Source organism: Hyla sarda, chromosome 11 (assembly GCF_029499605.1).
Source record: "Hyla sarda isolate aHylSar1 chromosome 11, aHylSar1.hap1, whole genome shotgun sequence".
Taxonomy (NCBI): Eukaryota; Metazoa; Chordata; class Amphibia; order Anura; family Hylidae; genus Hyla; species Hyla sarda.
The window spans coordinates 42,635,743-42,650,878 of record NC_079199.1 but is presented as its reverse complement, the minus strand read 5'-3'; the positions used below and the strand labels follow the sequence as shown (position 1 = coordinate 42,650,878).

Genomic DNA, 15,136 nt, shown 5'->3' with positions numbered 1-15,136 from the left:
GTTCGTTTACAGGCACCTCTCACGTCCTAGTGCCGCGAGAGCTCTATGCCACTGTGGCAGTGAAGAATATGAATACGCTAATAGAGGGAGATTGATTCAGGAGGCAGAAAGAAGCAGGGGGCGGGCAGCCAGCGGGGCCCCGCCTCCTGCACACAATTAACTGAATTGAGCAAATACTAAATTTTCCGGCCAATATCACAGAAATCACTGGATCGAATTTGGTATGCGACACCTCTTTGGACTCCTGGTAACCCACACTATAACCCTGTGTATTGGGTTTAGTGTGGGTGATCAGGCTGACAGGTTTCCTTTAACCCCTTAAGGACCAAGGACCATTTTAACCTCAAGGACCAGGCCAATTTTATTTTTGCATTTTCGTTTACTCCACCTCGCCTTCTAAAATCCATAACTCTTTTATATTCCCATCTACAGACCCATATAAAGGCTTGTTTTTTGCGTGACCAATTGCACTTTGTAATGAAACCTCTCATTTTACCATAAAATGTGAACACAAAAAATAGTTTTTTTAAGGGAGGGAATTTAATATGAAAACCACAATTTTGCACATTTTGTAGGGTTTTGTTTTCACACTGTACACTTTACAGTAAAAATGACATGTGTTCTTTATTCTGTGGGTCAATACGATTAAAATGATACCCATGGCTAGGTACTTTTATATTTTTGTACCGCTTTAAAAAAAATCTAAAACTTTTTGTACAAATTCAGTAATCTAAAATTAATTTTCCGTATATAGGGCGGTATGAGGGCGTAATTTTTTCACTTTTTTTAACTTTTTATTTTTAAATTTTTCAACTTTTTTTTAACACTTTTTATGTCCCCATAGGGGACTATCTATAGCAATCATTTGAGGGGCAGGTGAGGGGACCTCCGTCCGCCATTACAGATGATCCGATCGCCGCGGCAGCGCTGCAGGCAATCAGATGATCTATTTTAACATGCGCATTGCCACAGATGCCGTGATCTGTATTGATCACGGCATCTGAAGGTAAATGGTGGACATCCGCACGATCGTGGATGTTGCCCATTACTGGCGGGTCCCTGCCGTGTATGACGCGAGCACTGCTCCGATGCTTGCGGTCATACACAGGACGTAAATGTACGTTCCAAACCAGGACGTACATTTATGTCCGTGGTCGTTAAGAGGTTAATGTTGTGTCCCCCTCAAAATAATTCAACACAGAGTTCTTTAGTTATAACATTAAAAGATAAAATATTTACAAAAATGTGAGAGGTGGACTTCTTTATGTAAGTAGTGTGTCGTTTTCTACAATGCCTTAAAGGAAACCTGTCACCAGGTTTTACCCTATATAACTGGTGGCAACGTTATATAGGGTAAAATAAGGTTTCTTACCAGGCTTAGATGTTCTCCTGAGCATCTGCTATACTGTAGAAAATTAGCCTGGGCATGGCCAAAGTCACCAGTCTAATCACTAAAATCTTACGCCGGCCCAGAAGCAGCGATATCCCTGGGCATAAAGCGTCTTCTAAGCTAGCATGGGACTTCAGGGAGCAGAGTGGTGATGCTGACTTTGCCAGAGCTGTCAATCACACCTAGAAGTGATTACAGACTGGGGAGCGCAGTGACTACTTGGGAATGCTGCATGCTCTGATGACTACTTCAGCCTTATTAGCATACAACACAGTACAGTTTTAAACCTCATTTTACAGTATAGGGGCATCTGGAAACCTTATTTTGCCCTATATAATGTGTTGCCACTACCTATATAGGGTAAAACTTGTTTCCATTCAAGGGGCTATTCGAGGGATTCATATTTTGCAAGGTGTGTGATACAGAAAAAGAAAAAAATCACACTCGTTCCCCGCAGCTACCGGGGTGGTGTCATTGGGACCTTTACTCTTGACTGCTTCTTCCTGTTTCTATAATGGAGTCATTTCAGCAGGAGCAGCTAATCATCAATGAGGTGGGACACCGCTACGGCCAGTGAGACGACTTTACCTACATTCTGCTTGAGGATACACTTTAGACTAAGTTCACACTGCCGTTGTGCGCTGACCAGGTCTAGGCTTGATCAGCTTATTTATTTGTTTGCCGAACAGACCCTGAATGGCTCGGAGCACAAATAAGGGTATGTTCACAATACGGAATCTCCGCTCGCAGAATTCCGTGAGCAGAGATTCCATCTGGCAGCCGCCGCCGAAAAACACATCAGCTGTAGTACTGCGCAGCACAACTGACGGCGCCATCACCATTGACGGCTATGCAGTGCTCGTGGACTTCCATGCAAAGAATGAACATGTTCTTTCTTTGCACAGAACAATTTCAGTGAGCGGAAATGTCCGCCACTGAAATTCCTCAGAGTGAACGGGTCTTGCGGAATACCCATTCACACTGATGCTAATGTTCACTGTGCGCAATTCCATTTGCGGAATTCCACTTGCTGAATTCCGCTCATGGAATTCCGCTGGAATTACGCAGTGTGAACATACCCTAACACTGCCGGGTCATAAAACATCCGTTTGCCTTGAATGGGGTCTGTCGGAGATCCCAGCTATTTTACCGAAGTTGAGCGAAGAAAAAAATATAGGACATGCACTATTTTTTTTTCTCCACACAACTCCCATTGTTCCGATGGACTAGCCAAGAGCTCTTACTCCCTTGTTTAGCCCAATGGTTGGCCCTCCGGTCTGTCCTGGTCCCTCTGTTTACTAACCAATGACACACTAAACCCGCTGCAGCATCAGTCAATGGCTGGAGCGAGTACAGAATGTCATCAGCCTAGGCAGGGCAGAGCACCATCAGGAAGCATAAGCAGGTGGAAATTGTGCCAACCACTGGACTCGGCATGAAAAATATAAGGGGAATTTACTAAAACAGGTTGTTGTCAACCGGTTTGTGTTTTCTGATTGAAATGTTGTCTGTCTTGCAGCAAAGTTATTATTTTGTTGCACGACATATGTAACTTTGGTTGTTATAATTTTCTGAAGTCAGCACAGACAATTTATTGTTAAGTGTGGTTGGAGGGGGCAAGGGTTTGAGACATTTGGATGCCAGATGCGTTAGCTAAATGCGACTTTTTGAAAAGTCGCACATAGCAAATATGTTACAACTGCAAAATTGCTAACCTAACACAACGCTATAGTCAACTGCTTTAGAAGTCTTCCACATGAAACATTGCACACTTTTGCCACAGAAAACGACTGCACCAAACCATTGCGGCAAAGATTTTAAAAAAATAAAAATAAAAAAAGAAAAAAAAACTCCTCCAAACAATGATAAATTCCCCCAATAGTGTATTTTATTATTTTATGCCCCTAACAGGATGTAAATGGTTTCCTTTTGTATCTAAGGCTGCTTTCACACTATAAAATGTATCAGTTTTAAAGATCCGTTCAATGTTCCGTTATAAAAGCACTGAAAATCAGCCGTTAAATGGACGTTAGAGAATCCCATTATAGTCTATGGGATTTTTTTCATTATCCGTTTTAATCCGTTATAGTCCGTTATTAATAACGGACGTTATTTTGTGACGGAAGATGCACTATTTCTTCTGTTCATTCTCTGGTCACAAAATAACATCCGTTATTAATACATTTTATAGTGTGAAAGCAGCTTAAATCGGAGAACCCTTTGATATCATGGGAGTATTTTTTTTACGCCTAGTTTATATAAAATAAAGCTATGACAACACAATATGAGCCAATCAGGAGTGAGGTCAAACTTCTGGACCCCAATGCTAAACTGTAAGGCTAAGTTTCCACTTGTTGTTTTTTTTTTCTGGCAGTTTTTGGAATACAGCCACTGCAGTTTTTGAGCCAAAGTCAGAAGTGGATCTATAAGGGAGGAGAAGTATAAGTCCTTCCTTTATATGTCCTATTCCTTTTGAATACACGTCTGGCTTTGGCTCAAAACTGCAGTGGTAGTATTCCAAAAACTGCCAGAAAAAAAACCAAGTAGAAACTAAGGCTGTATTCACATCTCGTTTTTGCAATACGGTTCCCATATCCGGTTTCAGTGGAAAAAAACCTTATGGAACCGTATTACAAACCGTATATTTAGACATTTCATAGAAAACCGTATACCAACCGTAGCATCCGGTTGTGGACATTTTGCATCATTTACGGTTTTATCCGTTTCTTTTCCCGTCTCCAAAACCGTAGTCTACTACGGTTTTATGTCCGGGTGAAAAACCGGATACAACCCGTATACATTTTTTTTTTTTAAATGGTGATCTATGGGAACCGTACTGAACCGTATGTGCGTACGGTTCCATCCGGTTTGCACAATACGGTTTTGCAGTTTGCACATGCGCAGTGCACACCGAAAGTTCTTCCCACAAATAGAACAAGAACTTTATTTAATTAAGGACAAACATAAACTGTATAAAGTTTAAAACTGTAGAGAGGTCTATACGGTTGTACATGGTTGTATACGGTTCGGTCCAGTTTTGAGACATACGTTTTAGTTTTTTTACAAAAAAGCTGATACGAGAACCGTATTGCAAAAACGAGATGTGAATGCAGCCTAAGGCTGCATTCACATCTCGTTTTTGCAATACGGTTCCTGTATCAGGTTTTATGTATAAAAAAGTATGTCTCAAAACTGGACCGAACTGTATAGAACCGTGTACAACCGTACATACCTATAAACTGTATACGTTTGAAAATGGATGTCCGGTTGCATACGGTTTAATACGTTTTTTTGAAAAAGAAAAACGGAAACGGTTTTATGTTTGTCCTTAATTAAATAAAGTTCTTCATGTTCTATTTGTGGAAAGAACTTTCGGCATGCACTGCGCATGTGCAAACTGCAAAACCGTATGGTGCAAACCGTATGGAACTGTACGCACGGTTCCCCTTCACCACAATTTAAAAAAATAAAATAAAAAATAAATAAAAAAAACGTATGCGGGTTGTATCCGGTTTTTCACCCGGACATAAAACCGTAGTAGACTGCGTTTTTTTTGTACGGGGAAAAAACTGATAAAACCGTAAATGATGCAAAATGTACACAACCGGATGTTATGGTTGGCATACGTTTTTCAATGACATGTCTATACATACGGTTTGCAATACGGTTCCATACTTTTACACTGAGACAAAGAAGCAGTAGATCCAGCACTATTCTTTGCAGCTTTATTGTAACACAGCACTCGGATAAAATCAGCCAACACATCAAACGCGTTTCGAGCGCATGCGCTCTTTTTCGGTGATGACATCACCGAAAAAGAGCGCATGCGCTCGAAACGCGTTTGATGTGTTTGCTGATTTTATCCGAGTGCTGTGTTACAATAAAGCTGCAAAGAATAGTGCTGGATCTACTGCTTCTTTGTTCCACTATTGGGTGTTGGCTGGACACCGATCCGTGCACATTGGAGGGGTTTTGGTGAGCTGGACAAGTGTCTGTGAACTTTGCTATTTTTACACTGAAACTGGATACGGGAACCGTATTGCAAAAAGGAGATGTGAATGCAGCCTTAGGGTGCATTCCCACCACGTTTTTGCAATACAGTTCCCGTATACGTTTTCTACGTGAAAACTGTATGGAACCGTATTGAAAACTGTATGCATTGACTCTCCATTGAAAACCGTATGCCAAAAGATGCGTCAGGTTGTGTCCGTTTTGCATCTTGTACGGTTTTGTCAGTTTTTTTCCCGTACCCAAATCTGTAGCCTACCACGGTTTTTGTTCCGGGTGAAAAACTGTATAAGGGTACGTTCACACGAGGGGATTTTTTTGCGGGTTTTCTGCTGCGTATTTGAAAGGGGCAGGCTCTTCTCGGCTGTCCACAGCAGATTTTCAGTGGCGGAATTTCCGCTACGGAAAATCCGCCGCAAGCCCCATTGAAGTCATTAGGGACTGTGGCGGATTTTCCGCAGCGTAAATTCCACCGCGGAAAATCTGCTGCGGACAGCCGAGAAGAACCCGCCCTCTTTCAAATAAGCAGCGGAAAACCAGCAAAAAAAAAAAAATCCGCTCGTGTGAACGAGCCCTTAGGGTGGGTTCACACCATGATTTTTCTATACAGTTTTTGGATACATTTAAAAAAAAAAAAAAAAAAGAACGTATGCAACCGTACAGCAAACCGTGGCCATAGACTTTCCATTCAAAACCGTATGCACCATAATGTATACGGGTGTGTCCGTTTTTCAAACCACACGGTTTTTTACTTTTCTTTTTCTGGACAGAAAACCATGGTCTACCACGGTTTTTGATCCGGGTGAAAACCCATATTAACCTGTGTATGTTTTTTTTTTTTATGGGAGTCAATGGGAACCATACAGACCTGTATGTACAGTTCCATCCGTTATTCACCATACGGTTTTTGACTTTGCAGTTTTTTTCTTGGAATTTCAATCAAACAAGTGAAACTTTATTCATAATGGAGTGAAAAATCAAAACATATACAGTTTTTTTCTTAAAAAACGGATGCAACCGGACATCATTTTTCAAACCGTATACAGATAAAACTTTGTACACATGTTTTGATACAGTTTAGTCAGGTTTTGAGGAATCCGTTTTTTTTATTTTTATAAAAAACCTGATAAAAAAAACTGTATTGCAAAAACGGGGTGTGAACCAACCCTTAGGCTGCATTCACACTACGTTTTTGCAATACAGTTCCCATATCAGGTTTTTAATGAAAAACGGATTCCTCAAAACCGGACTAAACTGTATCAAAACGTGTGTACAAATTTTAACCCGTATACAGTTAAAAACCGTATACGGTTTAAAAAATGATGTCCGGTTGCATCAGTTTTTTTTTAAGAACGTATGAATAAAGTTTGACTTTTGAAACTCCAAGAAAAAAACAACTTTGCAAAGTCAAAAACCGTATGGTGAAAACCGGATGGAACCGTACATACATACAGTTTTGTACGGTTCCCATTGACTCCCAAGTAAACAAAAAAAACGTATACAGTTAACAGGACCCCTCAGAATCATGTGCCATTTATAATACTCTCTAGACCTCTGGGCCCCCTCAGGCTTGTGACCCTGGTATATTGTGCCGTCTATGAGAGAAGCCGCCGGAGTTGTAAAGACGTGTGGAGAACAGGTTCCGGCCAGGTGGAGGTGTACAGCCCGCGCCTGAGCGGCCGGGAGAGGTGGAAGAGGGAGCGAGCGCTCTGAGTGACGGTTGCCCTAGTAACGGCCGGTCTTACATTCCAAAGTCCCCGCCCACTTCAGTTCCCCCAATGGTTCTCCCAGCTCCAGGCCAGGACGTTCCTGCCAGAGTTTGCAGTTGTGTAGTAGTCACATTGCTGCGATCCGTTTACACTTCAGGGGAGGGGGGGAAGTAATGATCGCTGCGTGGCCGATGGAAACCTGATCAGACGGGAGGGGTGGACTTTTTTTTTTTTTTTAAACATAAGGGGGAAAAAAAAAAAATGTCTTCCCCTTCCAACGGGATCCCAAATGCTATAGAGATCAAGCAGGAAGATGCCTTGGACGCGGCTCCTTTCTCTATGGAGCATGCACACCAGCCCGGGACAGAGGAGGAGATCAAGAGCGAACTTGTGAGCGGCGGGGGGGCCCCGTACACCCTCGCCTTCTCCCCGGAGCATGTCGCCTGCGTGTGCGAGGCTCTGCAGCAAGGTGGGGACCTGGACAGGCTGGCCCGCTTCCTGTGGTCGCTGCCCCAGAGTGACCTGCTACGTGGCAACGAGAGTATCCTGAAAGCCCGGGCGCTGGTAGCCTTCCACCAGGGCAGGTACCAGGAGCTTTTCTCGGTGCTGGAGAGTCATAACTTCGAGCCGTCCAACCACGCCGTGCTGCAGGATCTCTGGTACAAGGCTCGCTATAACGAGGCGGAAAAGGCCCGGGGGAGACCCCTGGGGGCGGTGGACAAGTACCGGCTGAGGAGGAAGTTCCCGTTGCCCCGGACTATCTGGGACGGAGAGGAGACCGTGTACTGCTTCAAGGAGAAGTCCCGCAACGCGCTCAAGGAGCTGTACAAGCACAACCGCTACCCGTCCCCCGCCGCCAAGAGGAACCTGGCCAAAATCACCGGCCTGTCCCTCACACAGGTCAGCAACTGGTTCAAGAACCGGAGGCAGCGCGACCGCAATCCGTCCGAGGCGCAGTCCAAGAGGTGAGCACGAAACTTACCTACTTCTCTATTGTGCAGCCTGCAATATGGCGCTGCGGGCATGCAAACTTTCTTTTATTCTACTGCTAGGTGTGGGTTATTTAACTATGCCTCCAGCTGTTGCAAAACTACAACTCACAGCATGCCCGGACAGCCGAAGGCTGTCCGGGCATGCTGGGAGTTGTAGTTTGCAACAGCTGGAGGCACCCTGATTAGGCCAGGGATTCCCTGCATGCAGTTTAGGTCTATGTCCTGATCACCTACTTTTTCTACTGCTAGGTGTGGGTTATTTAACGATGAATGCCTCCAGCTGTTGCAAAACTACAACTCCCAGCATGCTGGGAGTGGTAGTTTGCAACAGCTGGAGGCACCCTGATTAGGCCAGTGATTCCCTGCATGCAGTTTAGGTCTATGTCCTAATCACCTACTTTTTCTACTGGTAGGTGTGGGTTATTTAACTATGAGTGCCTCCAGCTGTTGCAAAACTACAACTCCCAGCATGCCCGGACAGCTGAAGGCTGTCCGGGCATGCTGGGAGTTGTAGTTTGCAACAGCTGGAGGCACCCTGATTAGGCCAGTGATTCCCTGCATGCAGTTTAAGTCTATGTCCTGATCACCTACTTTTTCTACTGGTAGGTGTGGGTTATTTAAGGATGAGTGCCTCCAGCTGTTGCAAAACTACAACTCCCAGCATGTCCGGACAGCTGAAGGCTGTCCGGGCATGCTTGGAGTTGTAGTTTGCAACAGCTGGAGGTACCCTGATTCCCTGCATGCAGTTTAGGTCCATGTCCTGATCACCTACTTTTTCTACTGGTAGATGTGGGTTTATTTAACGATAAGTGCCTCCAGCTGTTGCAAAACTACAACTCCCAGCATGCCCGGACAGCTGAAGGCTGTCCGGGCATGCTTGGAGTTGTAGTTTGCAACAGCTGGAGCCACCCTGATTAGGCCAGTGATTCCCTGAATGCAGTTTAGGTCTATGTCCTGATCACCTACTTTTTCTACTGCTAGGTGTGGGTTATTTAACTATGAGTGCCTCCAGCTGTTGCAAAACTACAACTCCCAGCATGTCGGGGCATGCTGGGAGTTGTAGATTTGCAACAGCTGGAGGCACCCAGATTAGGCCAGTGATTCCCTGCATACAGTTTAGGTCTATGTCCTGATCACCAAAAAGATCCCATCCATGGAGGTAGATATATATATCTCTGTGGTCAACTGTGGCTTTGGTGAAATGTTGGGGTGGGGGGCTGTGTGTGTCACTTTTTGGGTGCCCCAGGTTTTGGCAGGGTCAATGATTGACTAAAAATTCATGCAGCTGGAAGTCTGGCGGATCAGGCTGCTGTTTTGAAACCTGATTTGCTGCTGGGAGTTGTTGGTTTGCAACAGCTGGAGGCACCCTGATTAGGCCAGTGATTCCTCGCATGCAGTTTATAGGTCTATGTCCTGATCACCAAAAAGATCCCATCCATGGGGGTAGTTATATATATATATATATATATATATATATATATATATATATATATATATATATTTATTTATGGACAACTGTGGCTTTGGTGAAATGTTGGGTTGGGGGGGGTGTCTGTGTCACATTTTGGGTGCCCCGGGTTTTGACATGACAGGGTCAATGATTGACTAAAAATTCATGCAGCTGGAAGCATGGCGGATCAGGCTGCAGTGTTTTGAAATCTGATTCTAAACTCATTGCGCTCGGGTTTCATTGAAATCCTAGATAGGAGACGACTCCTTCTGTGCCAATGCCCTTTGATCGCCTGGCTCATTTGCATTGCCCATTTTTTTTTTTTTTTTTATTGTTCTCTTGCTGTCAGGCTGGTGATTTCTACCTTTTTCCCCCCAGTTAGGTCTGGCGGTGTAGGTAAGCGGTGGCTATTTCACCTGGTGCAGTGGGTTTAGATTATCTAGAGTTTTACCTATTACTGAAATAAGTCATTTGTTCTGGTTAGGGAGAGGAAAAGGGGCGCCGATCTGCGGCCAGAGGGGGCTGAGATTGCTGTGAGCCCCTATGACTGCACAGGAGAGTGAGTGTTAGAACAGATGTGAGCTTGTTCACTTTAGCGGCCACTCAGTTGTTTTTGTAGGGAAAGGGGGGGTGGGGGATCCAGGGGGCTTCACAAATGCACTTTTAACACCTTCGTGCTACTTTGAATCCTTTTTGTTAGCTGGAAGTTTATTTTGTTTTTAGGGAGAAATATTGGAGAACCAAAAGTTTTGATATTCATGTAACAAATTAAAAAAAAAAGCTCTGCTTCCCAACCAGGGAGCCTCCAGCTGTTGCAAAACTACAACTCCCAGCATGCCCGGACAGCCGTTGGCTGTCCGGGCATGCTGGGAGTTGTAGTTTTGCAACAGCTGGAGCCTCCCTGGTTGGGAAGCACTGCTATAGAGAGTGTAAGGGTAACTGCATACTAGACGGGTTCCTTGCAGATTAAGATCTGCATGAAAATCTGCAGATTTTTCTAACCGTGGTGGATTTGGTTTGGAAACGCTGCAGATTTTAGCTTTCCTCTTGATTTCAGTGGGGAGAATCGGCAGCATCAGTTCCGATAACGTACTGTCGTTTTTTTTGAAATCTGCATTGCAGGTCCATGTCGCTTATAGTGTGTAGATTGCAATCGTCACTTATTAGCCGGAACTATAATCTGCTGCAGATTTGAATTTCCGAGCGAAAAATCCACAGCAAGGCTATCTAGTGTGTGTGTGTGTGTGTATATAGCCTAAAGGCAGGTTAGACAATGCGCAATACCTTGTCTTGAGGATTAGCATGCAGCACAAATGTGTTACAGATGCCACCATTTTTGGTGGTGTTACAAATGACACCATTGATACATAAGATCCCATATGGTTCGACTTCTGTTGACCATTTCCTGTTAAAGGGAATTTTTTGTAATTTTTTTTATTTGACTATGCTACAGGGGCTGTAAAGTTAGTGTAGTTCATAATATAGTGTCTGTACCTGTGTGTGACGGTTTTCTCACAATTCTTCTGTGATTTTCACTCCAATATTTAATTTATCAGCATACAAAATGACTGTTGTCGAGGATTTTTCCCAGGTTGCAATGCGGCCGAGACCTGACTCTCTAGTCATCTGATGACAGGGAGCCTGTCTGCTTCAATGGGTGAACAGAGATCGATCTGCAACTAATGCAACAGCTGTAGGCACCCTGATTGAAAACCACAGGTCTTTTGAATGGATGCAGCTCATTTGTTTCAATGGGTGGTGTGGCTGATGTGTGGGAGGGAGGAAGATGGAATGGTGGGATTTATAGTAAAAAAAAAAAAAAAAAAAAAAAAAAAAAGTCAAACAGGAAATACCAGTTCACAAACAGCTAACCAGTGTTATGGTAATCTCACAACATAGCCATTTAGCCCCAAGACAAGCGCAGATCCTTCCTAAGCATGTCCATTACTGCCTGCTAGGTACGTACTAAATTCGCCTTATGGTGGACAACCCCTTTAAAGGGTTACTCCGCTCCCCATCGTCCGCAAAATTCCACCTCACACCGGAAGATTGAGTTCCTGGACGCTGTGTGTGAGGCTTCCGTGTTCACCCCCGCCCCCTTGTTACATCACACCCTGTCATATGACAAAGTCCCGCCCCCTCAATGCAAGTCTATGGGAGGGGGCGTGACGGCCGTCGCTCCCCCTTCCCATAGACCTTCATTGATGGGGCGGGCCGTGATGTTACAAGGGGGCGGGCCTGAACACGGAAGCCTGCACACAGTGTCCAGGAACTCAATATTTCGGTGTGAGGTGGAATTTTGCGGACGCTGGGGAGCAGAGTAACCCTTTTACGCTTATAGGTCTCCCCTATGGCTGAAAGAATAGACTGAATTATTCAAGCTACATTAGATTGGTCGAGTGGCAGAATGTATATATATATTTTTTATTATTCCTAGGAGACAAGTTGTGTCTGGCAGCTGCTTATCTCCACTCAAAAAGCTTGTATGTGAGGCCTAGCTGTGTAAACAGGTAAATCAGGACTAAAACGGTTGTTCCCGGGCCTGTGTTCAGCGTAATTCTTGTGTTTGAGAGCAAGGTACAGGGCTGGAGCATTGTCTGGGACTTGAAGGCTTTGCAGGGGTTAGTTTGTTGTCTTCAGAAAGCCTTATCTCTACAGGTTTGTGACTGGTTTGGCCTGCCAGGTGGAGGTGACCTGTTCTCCCAACAGAATGTTCCGCCCTTCCCTGTTCTGTCTTTCTACGCCTCCCATTTGCAGAAGTTAATGAGAGAAGTTGCCTTGAGGTGTTTTGTTTCTTGAAAGGCGCGTACAATACTGAAGTAATTCTGTGTGCTGTCTTTGTGGTGTGATCGGTTGTTCTCTTTATTTCTCTATGGATATTCAATACTATGTAAAGAGTATATTTACTAAGCACTATCTTTTCACTGGTTTAATGCTTTATACAGTAGTCCCTCAAGTTACAATATTAAAGGACATCTATAGTGCAAAATAACTTATCCCCTATCAGAAGGATAGGGGATATGTTATAGATCGCGGGGCGTCCGAGCGCTGGGGCCCCCTGCGATCTTTGGTACAGGGACGCGGCAATATACAGGAAAGGGGGCGTTCCGTCCCCGCATGACGCATCGGCCGACACACCCACTCCATGAATCCCATAGAGATACATGGAGGGGGGAGTGTCTGCCGCGGCTTTCTGCTGGGGACAATACTTCACTTCCGGCAGACTGCCGCAGCCCCGTCCAGGAGATCCGGGGGGGCCAGCGCTTGGACCCCCCGCGATCTATAACTTATCCCCTATCCTTTGTAGTCTTGCAACAGCTGGAGGCACCCTGGTTGAGAAACACTGGTCTATGTAGAGGACAGAAGCTTCTTCAGGGTCTGTACAGTACACGCAATGTCCATAAAAAAAAAAAAAAAAAAAGTTAAATGGAGCCGCCCTCATCTGATGTCCAAAGGAGCAGCTAACCCTGGCACAGGTAAAGAGTACAGAACATGTAATACCTCCCTGTACTGTAGGGGGCGCTACCAGACAGCCAGTCAGTGCATGCACTTCAGTAATACAAGGGTTTTACCAGTGAATGCCCATTCTGATTGGTCGGTTCTCCTGGCCATTGACACGTTTCACAGATCTGGACTGTCCGTAGTATTGTATGTTGAGTCTGGTTTCAATTTACAATGGTCCAGAAAAGACCATTGTATGTTGAGGCTATTGTATGTTGAGGCCATTGTATGTTGAGGCATCACTGTACTTGAGCGCAGTTTATGAAACCTTATAACTTTTATATTGTTACTTGCAGCTGTTATGTTGGGAACCACGGGGGAGATTTATCAAAACCTGTGCAGAGGAAAAAATGACCAGTTGCCCATAGTAACCAGTCAGATTCCTTCTTTCATTTTTGAAGAGGCCTCTTTGAAAGAAGTGATCTGATTGGTTGCTATGGGCAACTTTTCAACTTTTCCTATGCACAGGTTTTGATAAATCTTCCACCCCATGACTTTATGGAGGGTTGTCTAGTCCAAAGAAGCTGCCGCTGTGTGTGTGTGTGTGTGTGTGTGTGTGTGTGTGTGTGTGTATATATATATAAAAAAAATCACATACACAACCAGTGTAAAGCTGTGCTCTGAGATACATGTTATTCTAAGTTCACACTGCGGAATCTCCGGGCAGAAAATTTCCGCCTGGAGATTCCGAGTACGGCCAGCGCTGACTGAATCAGTCGGCGTTAGGACCGCGCAAACACTACAGTCTCCAATAGACTGCTATGTGTTCCGCGAGTATTTCCGCCTAAAGAATGAGCAACGCCTTTCTTCAGGCGGAAATTTTCAAGCGGATTTTCTGTTCACAAATTCCGCTTCACGAATTCCAAAGTGTGAATTTGTGAACGGAAACCCATTCACTATACTACACATTTTAGTAAGCGGAATTTCTGCCTTCAATTTCAAAGTGCAATTGCAGCCGGAAATTCTGTAGTGTGAACCTAGCCTTCGGCTTAGTTCACAAAACGTAGCATCATGCTGTATTTTATTTTTTTTTTGTCCAGTCCTTATCCAGTAAAATGACTGATACCAGACAGAATACCCAATGGACTCCATTAAAGTCAGCCATTAGTGACCCGCCATCTCTGCTTTCTGCTGCTGAACAGAATTTGCAATGGTGGCCTTGAACAGAGCCTCTGACACATGTGAACCTAGCCTTATTGTGCTATATTTGGCAAACTTTTATACAGCAGTATTAGAGAACATGAGAAATAAATTTGTTGTTGTTTTATGAGGTTCTATATACATATCACTATGGATATAAAATGTTTTAGGGATTTCCATTTGACCCATAGTTGCTCCACCATAAGGTGATTTTAGTATGTACCTGTCAGACAGTAATGGACATGCTTAGGAAGGATCTGCGCTTGTCTTGGGGCTAAATGGCTATGTTGTGAGATTACCATAACACTGTGGCTAGCTTTTTGTGAACTGGTATTTCCTGTTTGACTTATGTTTTTTTGACTACGAATCGCACAATGCCATTTTCCTCCCTCTCAAACATTAGTCACCCCACCCATTGAAACAAAAGACCTGTGGTTTTCAATCAGGGTGCCTACAGCTGTTGCATTACTTGCAGATTGCTCTCTCCACCTATTGAATCAGACAGGCTCCCTGTCATCAGCTGACTAGTGAGTCAGGTCTTGGCCGCATTGCAACCTGGGAAAAATCAGAGACAGCAGTCATTTTGTATGCTGGTAAAAATAAATATTGGGATGAAAATCACATAAGAATTGTGAGAAAACCGTCACACACAGGTACAGACACTATATTATGGACTACACTAACTTTACAGCCCCTGTAGTATAGTCAAATAAAAAAAAATTCCTGGAATACTCCTTTAATTTCTAAACTCTGCCCCTGAACATGCATAACTGACTCCAAAAGTCCATACCTTGGTGAACTACTGATTAAAATAATAATTTTCATGTACATGAAGATTGACTTACTGTATAAAGGGAAGATTGTCTTTGCCGCCCCTATTCCTCATGTCCATAGCTGTATGACGTATTGGTACTAATGCACACTCTATGGGGTGTGCAAGCTACTC

The 15,136-nt window shown here is 44.1% G+C and overlaps 1 protein-coding gene across 2 annotated transcripts in view; it reads left to right on the top strand.

The window, feature by feature from the left end:
* Positions 1 to 7,034: 7,034 nt before the first annotated feature.
* LOC130295010 (homeobox protein SIX4-like) overlaps positions 7,035 to 15,136 on the top strand; it is a 32,386-nt gene continuing 24,284 nt past the window's right edge. The window contains exon 1 of one of the 2 annotated variants that reach the window (XM_056545188.1): positions 7,035 to 8,072. In XM_056545188.1, coding sequence (XP_056401163.1) covers positions 7,369 to 8,072 — 704 coding nt within the window. In that variant the 5' untranslated portion in view covers positions 7,035 to 7,368. The remainder of the gene's footprint in view (positions 8,073 to 15,136) is intronic. The other variant, XM_056545187.1, reaches the window with a different exon arrangement.